Source organism: Electrophorus electricus, unplaced genomic scaffold (assembly GCF_041902795.1).
Source record: "Electrophorus electricus isolate QZ-2024a unplaced genomic scaffold, ASM4190279v1 Scaffold234, whole genome shotgun sequence".
NCBI lineage: Eukaryota > Metazoa > Chordata > Actinopteri > Gymnotiformes > Gymnotidae > Electrophorus > Electrophorus electricus.
In genome coordinates this window covers 32,902-43,423 of record NW_027658514.1, presented here as the reverse complement: position 1 = coordinate 43,423, position 10,522 = coordinate 32,902, and the positions used below count along the sequence as shown (strand labels likewise).

At 44.8% G+C, this 10,522-nt stretch overlaps 1 protein-coding gene across 2 annotated transcripts; it reads left to right on the top strand.

Moving 5' to 3' along the window:
- The first annotated feature begins 1,107 nt into the window (after positions 1 to 1,107).
- Positions 1,108 to 6,598, top strand: LOC145655359 (uncharacterized). 2 transcript variants are annotated; one of them, XM_081708989.1, is made up of 6 exons: positions 1,108 to 1,232; positions 1,664 to 1,792; positions 2,082 to 2,210; positions 3,063 to 3,191; positions 3,389 to 3,517; positions 4,644 to 6,598. In XM_081708989.1, exons 1-6 carry the CDS (start codon positions 1,211 to 1,213, stop codon positions 4,712 to 4,714), a joined length of 609 nt encoding a protein of 202 aa, XP_081565115.1. In that variant the 5' UTR covers positions 1,108 to 1,210; the 3' UTR covers positions 4,715 to 6,598. The 2 variants fall into 2 exon arrangements, with proteins under 2 accessions (XP_081565115.1, XP_081565114.1); XM_081708988.1 differs by lacking the exon at positions 4,644 to 6,598 and adding an exon at positions 4,265 to 4,617.
- The last annotated feature ends 3,924 nt before the right edge of the window (positions 6,599 to 10,522 follow it).

Here is a 10,522-nt window from a genome sequence, read left to right as displayed (position 1 = left end):
GTTCCCATTGGTCCGTGTCGACGGCGCTGGCAAGGAAACAAATAAATATGCAAGAAAATCAAAGTGCTTTGCTTATTGTTTGGCTCTCAGAGCAAATTGCCCGCAGAAACATGATTATTCTTTTCTTTCGCTGCCAAACGATATCCTCGTTGCTATTTTGCTAATGGTCTGAGGTTTAAGTAAACTTAAGAATGTACATGTGTCTCTATGGGCGCTCGTGTTCCCGTGCCACTAACAGTGCTTAGGGGAGAGCTTTTTCTAACTGCAATAATTCCAAAATTCAGAGTTTATTTGAAACAAATGTCTGTGCTTTTGTTGATAGAGCGGAGGGAGAACATAGAGAGACACTCTGCAAATAGCCGGACTGATTAGGCAGGGTTTATGGACGGCCTCTCACGCAGAGACTTGACTTACTTTAGACCGAAAAAACTCGCCCCCCCACCAGCACAGTATCACTTTGTGGAAAAACCCCTCGATGATTACAATTCTACTTACAATGCAGTATTTGTAGTATTATCTTTTTTATTCTAGCACGTTTCTTTGAACTTTAAACTGTTCCAGTTTAGAGTAATGACAATAATAGTATGGGACATTTGCACTCAGAAACATTGGCAGTTATTTCATTCTGGTAAATATCACGCACTCCCAGACCCAAAACTTCCGGCCTTTTGTTTTGATGGAAGTGTGTTGGGAGAACACATTTAATTGTACTGAAATGTTGTAACAGCACTTCTGCGTCAGGTCAGTTTTAGAGCAGTGGGGGTAGTTTTACAGCCCACATAGAATGCAGATGTACTGTACTTGGAGTTTATTTTGGGTTTAGATTGATTTTCTCATTAATTTTAATACTTGTGTTAATTAACAGTTGTAGTTCATTATTTAACAAGGCTATCCATGTGTAATCTGTGTAATCTGTAATACACAGAACAGAACAGAGAAAGTAGTATTTTTAATTATTATTGCATGCCAGCTAAAGTGGATTATTCCTGTTACAATACAGGAATAAGCCACTTTAGCTGGCATGCAATCATAATTTAAAATACTACTTTCTCTGTTCTGAATTTTAAGCACAGTGGCTAACCTGAAACCCTTCTATAATGCAGTGTGTTCCAGGGGGCGCTATGGAGCACAGTGTCGTGGTGTGTGTGCATGTGCAAATGGAAGCGTGTGTGACCCTGTTGATGGAGCATGCAGGTGTGCACTAGGGTGGATGGGCACACGTTGTGAAGAAGGTAATCAAACAACTGTTATTACCACAACAAACTTCTTGATACGTACAGTTACTCAGCCTGTGATGAGTGAAACCCAGAATGCAGTGTTCAGTGTTGTATGGAGGAGGAGGGGTGTATCTGTCTGTCTGTCTGTCTGTCTGTCTTTAGTCTCAGGCAGGCCTTGTCTTTGTATTCTTCGTTTCTATAAAAGCTGCTTTATGGCTTTGTGAAGCCCAATCAAACATGTATTTATATATGATTTTGCAGGAACGAATCTTAAATCTCTCTACTAATATTATTACAGATTACACATATTTGCTGACAGATTAACACAAAATTAAATAGTATTTGCAGCAATGTCAAACCGTGTGTGTGTGTGTGTGTGTGTGTGTGTGTGTGTGTGTGTGTGTGTGTGTGTGTGTGTGTGTGTGTGTGTGTGTGTGTGTGTGTAGCCTGCATGTCAGGGCAGTTCGGAGCTAACTGTGAGCTGGAGTGTGTCTGTCAGAATAACGGGACGTGTGACCGGTTTACTGGGTCCTGCTCCTGTACCGCTGGCTATTATGGATCCATCTGCCAACACCGTGAGTGAAAACGTGTATATATGAGTGTGTTGTGTGTATGACTGCGCACGGTCTTACCAAGACATAATGCTGGAACATATTTCCAGGCACTCAGTTCATTATTTTGAGCTAAATTTACCTTCATTTGTAATCAGATCTGAAGACATGTTAACAGAGTCAAATCAACCAAAGGAATGACTATCTCCAGTGAGGAGGTGGTAAATTCGGTTTGAGTTTGATGTTGGCCTGATTTCTCTCACATTGTGACTCTCAACATACACAGTTCTCCAACTCTCTCCACCTATCCCAGAATGCCCTGCTGGTTTTTTTGGCCTGCTCTGCTCCCAGACGTGCGACTGTGCTTCTGGACACACATGTAATCACGTGACAGGACAATGCACGTGCCCTCCAGGTTACCACGGCGACCGCTGTCAAACGCGTAAGTTACTGATGTCACAAAAAGCACATTTTCAGTGTGAATAAACAAAAAGAACTAACCCCATATTAAGAAGTTACAATTGTCTTGTGTTTTGTGTTAGCAGCATGGAAAATGTGCGTACTCTGTATATATTACTGCGCTCTTAAAGATAATAGAGTATATAATAATGTGCTTAATGACCTGAAATAAGATATCTATCTGAAAGGAGGATATTAAAGAAATGATTAAATACAGAGAGAGAGAACGAGAGAGAGAACGAGAGAGAGAGAGAGAGAGAGAGAGAGAGGCAGAGACACAAAGAGGCAGAGACTTGTTGATTGCAAAAAATGGAGTGAGTGTGTGTGACAGGACTGTGATGACTTTAGTTCAAAAGGCTACTGAAATATGTCTGCATTTATTGAAAGGAAAAGTAGAACACAGTAGTGTATATATGTGTGTATCTACCAATACTATCACTATTTGATCAGAGACAGGTGTTTCTGTACTCTAATGAGTTCCTGGTGCATCTCAATGCCCTGTGTGTGTGTGTATGTGTGTATGTGTGTATGTGTGTATGTGTGTATGTGTGTATGTGTGTGTGTGTGTGTGTGTGTGTGTGTGTGTGGTTTGTGTGTAGCTATAGTTATTTGATCTATCCATGTCCTGTAGTCTCATGTAGAGCCCCTGCTGTGTGTGTGTGTGTGTGTGTGTGTGCGTGCACGTGTATGAGCAGTAAGCTCTGCGGTAAAGTGCCCATTTCTGAGTCAGTGTGAAATGCTGACACTCACAACCACTGTGTGCGTGTGTGTGTGTGTGTGTGTGTGTGTGTGTGTGTGTGCGCGTGTGTGTCTGTGTGTGCACGGATATTTACAGGTTGTGCAGTGGGACATTTTGGTGTGGGTTGTGTACGACCGTGTAAGTGTGCTGAGGGGGTACCTTGTGATCCAGCTACTGGCCAATGCTTCTGCCCCCCAGGAAAGACTGGGAACAACTGTGAAAAAGGTACACACACATGCTCACACACATACGCACACACACACATGCACACACAAGCTTACACTGAGAAAGATGTAGTATTGATATACACTGGTGATTACAGTGGGAAAACCCAGATCTACTCCTGCTCCCGGAGACTTGATATAAGCACTGCTCATCTTTGGGTAGTGTGATTCATTGAATACGACCCTTCTCTCCCTCAGACTGTGGCGATGGCTTTTATGGACCCGGCTGTTCTCTGCAGTGTCTGTGCTCTAATGGAGGCCAGTGTGACCAACGCAATGGACGTTGTGTTTGCCCCCTCTCCTGGCTTGGTCACACCTGTGAGGAAGGTTAGTGTGAGTGTGTGTGTGTGTGTGTGTGTGTGTGTGTGTGTGTGTGTGAGTGTGTGTGAGTGTGTGTGAGTGTGTGTGAGTGTGTGTGAGTGTGAGTGAGTGTGAGTGAGTGTGTGTGAGTGTGTGTGAGTGTGTGTGAGTGTGTGTGAGTGTGTGTGTGTGTGTGTGTGTCTCAGTATTCCTCATGAAGTCCAGATGTTCCCACACCTCTCTGGAGTTTGGGATCCCGCCCCCCCCCATCACATGCAGAAAGAGTTGGGCCATCTCAGCTGAAACTGCTCAAAGTATCAGCCTGACAGTAGGAATGTGCAAATTTGTGTGTGTGTGTGTGTGAGAGAGAGAGAGAGAGAGAGAGAGAGAGAGACCTAGGCCCCTGAGCTGTTAAGATCGTTCTGTCTTTCTGCATATTGGCCATCTTTTTGACAGTTATGTTAAGTGAACCGCAGCAGGACATCTGAACGTGTGTGTGTGCGTGCGTGCATGTGTGTGTGTGTTCGCTTGGAGCGACCCCCTCCAGCCCTGCTCAGATGGGGCTCAACCGTTCACCCTGCTAACCCACCACAACACCCCTCTGACACACACACACACACACACACACACACACACACACACACCCTGAATCTTTCCACATTTGCTTCTCATTTTGAAGGTCCCACGTTTCTCCATACTGTTCTGTTCTTTTCCTCTGTCCCATCTCCCCATGTCCTGCGTTCAGCTTTCTCGTTCTTTCTTTCATTATTTCAGAGAGCCACCCCCAGGTCGCCCTCGTTAGTGCAAACACATGGTGGGTCTCCTCACAGAGCAGACACACTCTGAACTCTAAAAGCACAGTGACGGCCACGCCGATCCAAAATGGCCTTCACAGCTGAGATGCTGAGCTGTTTTTGTTATTGGATGGCGAAATAAATGAGAGGACTAAAAAATAATCAGTCTGTCTCCCTCATGCTGTCTCTCTTTCGCTCTACACAGCCCCTCCATCGCTCTCTCTCTCCCACTACCGTTTTCCCTGTTTCTGTGTCTCCCAGGGTCCATTATGTTTCTCTGCTTCTCATGTCTCAAATTCCAAGGTGCTGATTATGACAATTATGAAGCTGTTCTGTCTCTCCCTTTCTCTTTCTCTCAGGTGTTTCTGGAATCTTTAGCCCTGCTGTGCTCTCTGTTTCTTTCCCACTGAAGCAGAGGAGAGATGTCTGACCATGTTCGGCTACAGCGGCCAGAGACTCTAAACTTATACACACTCCAACACACAGTGTTCTTTGTCAGGTGTGTGTGGGGGGCAGGTTAAGTTTTTAAACATTTTGTATCAAAACAAGAGGTGAGCCACAGAGGAGCTGAAGTAAACACACACACGCATGCGTGCACGCACACACACACACACACACTACGAGTTCACTACTGAGCTTCCACTCTGTGTTAGTATGTGAGAATGTGTGTGTGAGAATGTGTATGTACGCATGTATATATATGGGCATGCATATGTAAGAATGAGTGTGCATGCATGTGTGTACGTGTGCGTGTGTGGGTGCATGCATCCATTTCTATGCATTCTGAAGCCAAACATTCCATGTCATCCTTCAAACCACATCAGTCAAACCCTCCCATACCCACAAAGCCACAAAGTCCAACCAAAATTCTCTTATTACAGGACATGGGAGGGTAGCTTCAACCTTTCATTTCACCATATACCACTAAGCGAATAAAAACGTTTCTCCAACCTTCCTCAGAAATACTCCCTCGTTAGCAGACTCACTCGGGTTGCCTTTACACCAGATATCCCACAGAGCTCATCACTGAAATAACCAGGCTCTCACACAGCCTCCGATGGTGCCCATTGTTGTTCATTTAATTAACAACACGAAGTATCAAGCATGATATTACTATTATAGCTATTATTTTTTTTAAAATATATTTCGCTGTGTCTGGCAGACCAGGCTCGCGTTTTCGGCTCCTCGTGTATTTCCTGTGATGTGATTTCTGTGACAGCACACCCAAAGCGCCCGTGCGCACTGTGTAAATATCCAGTTACTTGCCCCATCCGCCGAGCCGCTCTGTGTAAATTGTTAAAAGGGAAGTGTCTAGCAGAATGCGCCTCTTGTAAACGAAACCTCGAGGCGCTCCGAAGATCAGTGATTCAGCGACCCTCTCACGCCAAACAGCTCTAATCCCAACAAATGAGCCGCCTCGCGCGGCCGTTCCAACGGCGGGACTCGCGTGCTGTAAAAGTGAGACGTGAGGAGCGCTCGCTCTGTCTGCTGTAACGCTTCTGTTTACTTCTATTTCCCCCTGCTTGTCACGAAACTCAAATACTGTCACACGGATCAAACGCTGAATGTAATGGTGCTATAATGAAGAATAACGCAGAACTTTGAATTAAAATGCTGGGTTTTTTTTTTTTTTTGTGTGTTTTTTTTTTTCAGAAGTCGGTGTGTGTCCATTTCTCACGTTTAAGAAAACAAAAACAAACACAAAAAAAATCGTGAATAATTTTATAATTAAATGAATGTCAGTTTCAAATGCCAGTTGCATTTGGAGGTGCAGTGCAGCCGTTCATTTTTTTTTTTTTTGGACCGTGGATTGGTTGTGGTTTGGACTTCGTGCTCTGATAAAACAGTGACGATGAGGTTAAAGCGCAGAATGTCTGCTTTAAATTGGCACGTATTTATTGTCTGTAATGTGTGAATTATGCACCAGCCGGAGCTCTTTGCTGTACGTAGGGGAGGGAAGGTGAGTTATTGGACAAATTAATAGTCTTAAATAAATTGTCCCGGTCAGTGCAAGCCCTTGTAACCTAAAGTCATTAGGAATGGCTGTCTTCCCTGCAGATTCTCTGGCAGGCCTGTAACACAGCCACTTTCATTTGTAGCTTGTTTCTGTCTTTGTTTAAGTCTCTGGTTTGCGGTATTTTGCTGTATTTTTTTTGTTTTTTTCAGAATGTGTCAGGTCAGGTGACTTATTTTGTGTTGACTGCTCATTCACTTGATAATGCTTGTCTGCTATGTGAATTAATATAATTGGAATGGGAGTTTTAAAATATTTAAACGTGTGTCGTATTCATGAGTAAGAGCTCTATATTACTATAGTGTGTGTATGTGTATGTGTATGTGTATGTGTATGTGTGACCTGTCCATCCCCATCAGATGAAATGCTGAGTTAGAGCAGTAGAGGTCACCTCTCTACACCTGACATCCACTGACAGCTCACCTGAGTGGAACAGTGTGTGTGTGTGTGTGTGTGTGTGTGAGAGAGTGTGTCCCTGTTACAACCATAACCCTTTCCCTAAAGGATTTCTCAAGTGCGGTGGACCATCGCAGCAGGTACGAGCACCAGGCCCTCCTGTGGCCCTCCACTGGCTGCCCAGCATGAGTGATGTTGGCTGGGCCACTGGTGGGGGACAGAGCCCCTGGACTGATGGATGGAGGTGCTTCTCGGACTGCCCTGTGTTGTGACAGCCGACAGATGTTCTCCAATAATGTTTATCGGACAAAGCCTTCAGCCAGGGATGACACACACCTGTTTCTTGCAAAGCAGGGCCTCTGAAGACCATCCATACACACACGCACACCTGACACCAGTCAAACAGGCCTCTGAGAATCATCCATACACACACGCACACCTGACACCAGTCAAACAGGCCTCTGAAGACCATCCATCCAGAAAGTACTGGGTGACCAAAAAGTTACACACCATGACTTTAATCTGCCGACATGCCACACATGTGCGCTCTCTCGCTCTCTCTCTCTCTCTCTCTCTCTCATACACACACACACACACACACACACACACACACACACACACCAATGGCCTGTGTGTCATTCTAACTAGTATGTGTATAAAATAAGTAGCCAACTCTGGCTCTAGAAAGTATATTCAAAGCTAGACTTCTCTTGCTACATATCTGAAATCGTGTCACTTTATATGAAACAGCTTTCTTGCTGGATTTAACGCTCCTGTTCAGACCAAGTGCCAGAAGTCAGCAATCATTGGAGACTGTAAAATGTATATTTAAACGTTCAGTACTACGCTGCTTTTAGATACATGTGCCGAGTCTTCACCGAGGACCAGAAACCCAGTCAAAACTGAGACCAAGACCGTTTTAGTGTAACACAATAACGCAAGTTGCCTTTATTGCATACTAAAGTGACATTTACAAGCAGCACGTCTGCGATAAACGCACCACTAATGATTTACATCGAGCATGTGTATCACAGAATTACAACACAAATACTGTGTGATTTCCAAGGTTACCATGCGATGCAGATATCATTTAAGTCGCGCAGACGGGCGCTGATCCGCGGCAGATCGCTGACGCGCAACGTTTCAAAGGAGGCCGCCTGGGGGCGGGGCGGGGCGGTGTGATTCCCGGGCCTATCGAGTCTGTGGAATAACCCGCAGAGGTCAGATGCGATCTGGGCCACTTTCGCACCGAAACGATGCGTAAAGTGTCAGCGGAGCGACTCTATCACCGCGCCGTCTTCACGCCCGGGAGCGTGAAAGCGCCTCACGCCGTCTCTCCTCCTCCGTTTTCGAGAGCTCGCCCGTTCCCGGAGGACCGGGCCTTTTGAACTGGCGCTGTCCAAGACGGAGGCAGCGATCACATTGAAAAGAGGCCTTGGGAAATGGCCCCGGCGAGCGTCGCTCCATTTGGGCCGCTTGCCGGCTAGAAAAACAAACCCTAAATGCCAGGGCATGGAGCAGAGATGGGTATCTGCGAACTCTCCCACACCGGGGAGGCGTGAGTTTGTTTGTGTTTGACTCTTTCACTGTTTTTTATTTTTATCTATTTATTTATTTATTTATCTATTTTAGCTATATCTCTAGAATACATTAAGTACTCGGGTGTGTTAATGTGTCGGAAAGTCCCATATAGTCGATAAAATCGGGTGACATATGAGTGGGAAACAGACAACACTATCGTAGTTTTCAACACCCAGTAATTATTGGCAATTATTTAAGGACCATTTAAGGCAGCGGAACCCAAATCCAGTCCTCCAGGACCATAACCCACCAGCGGATTGCGAGCTTTAGTACGTGTTTCAGAGCAGCGAAATCGTTAGGCACCCCAGACTTAAAGAGTCCGTGACGCTGTCGGCAAATTTGAAACGAAAGGTCTTCGGTAACAGGTGCGGCATATTGCCACTAGGTGGCGCGTTGCCGTGAACACGCGGCCATTATTTACATTCAGTTTTACCGTAATTAGGGCATTGTTGCGCGACGAAGTGCAGTCGGACCAAAACCTGAGACCTGAGGCCTTTCTTTTTAAATGCTGTGTTTCAAGTAATATTAGCTGACCTTACGTTACTCTAGAAGACAACTACTATACAGAGTCCAAAGACAATTCGAAAACATACACACACACACACACACACACACACACACACACACACACACAACCAACCTTCCAATTCAATTCTGCTCAGCTCAGCTTAAATCAAGGCAGCAAAACACTGTTTGTTTCACCTTGGTTTAGTTTGATTTAGATTAACTGAATTCACCTGCAGTGTGTACAGAATAGTGGACAAATCCAGTTTGCCTAAACTGGTTTTAAGTTACCCTGCTCATGACTCAGTTTTCCCCAACGTGCACACACACAGAGAAAGAGAGCGTGAGAGAGAAGGAGAGGGAAAATCATTTAGTGGAAATATAAGAGGTATTTCTAAGGAATAACACCTTGAAGCTCAGTGAACTGCACAGATCTGCAGCGCACTTGTTGCTTTAACCAGGCTGTCTGATCCCCGAAGTTCCGACATCCCCCCCCCCCCAGTTTAGAGGTACTTGTACAGCTTTTACATGCATGCATGACTGATCTTGTCTTATTAAAACCACATGCAAACTCATATCCGCAGCTCGCGCTGAGTGGCCATCAATAACACTAATGACCCGTTTCCCAGGGGATCACAACAAATACCTAAATGAAACCATGACGTTTTAATGATGGCCGCCACTCATGAGCTGACTCGGGTCCAGCAGGTACAGCTGCGTCTGGCTTTGTTTATATATATATATATATATATATATATATATATATATATATATATATATATATATATACACGCACACACACACACACCAGTCCACAAACATCATTAAAGCATTTGCTGTTATGAAGGTTAGCTTTGAGGATTATGACAGGGTGCTGCTCTGACATCAGTGCTAAAGAGGAACTCCTTACAGTTTGCACTGTGGCTTGGAGCTCACGCACACCATGGCCGAACTTCTTGACTTCTCAAGTTTGATGGTTTTTCTACTTTGCTGTTGGTTTGACAGGGCTTGGTAATCAGCTAATAGGCAAACCATGTTAAGTACACTTTTTAAAAAATAGCAAATAGTAATATGGTTACCTTAAATGTTTTTGTTAATTAAGACTCAAATGATATGTCAACAAAAACCTTCTATTATGCATTTTGTTAAGTTACAATATGAGGTTAAATTAATAAAATGTTTAAGAAGGTTCTGTTAAGTAGGGGGTCGGGGTGAGGTGAGTTCTTCTGAGATGGTGATGGTGGGGGTTTCTGTTGGCAGAGTGGAGGCAGACAGCTGCTGCCCACTCATCAGGGACAGAGTACCATCAGCACCCTACACAGCTCCCAGGAGCCGTGGTGGACGTGCCAAGCACAGCCATGGTGCCGTGTGTGTGTGTGTGTGTGTGTGTGTGTGTGTGTGTGTGTGTGTGCACATATGCAGATGCGGATGTCCTGTCCCAGTGCCAGAAGTGTCATTAGGTTGCTTGCATAGAAGGGAATCCCCAAGCCATATACTCTGATGGGTCATCAAACCAACTCCCATATGAGGGAGGAAGTGTGCGTGCATGTGTGTGCATGTGCACATTTGTAGACGTGGATATCCTGTCTCAGTGCCAGAAGTCTCATTATGTTAGTTGCATAGGCGGGAATCCCCAAGCCATATACTGTGATGAGTCTTCCAACCAACATCTCCCTAAAGAGGGAGTGCTTGCGCACGTGTGTGGTTTTTTTTTTAAGGGGGGGGGGTACAATATATATGTGT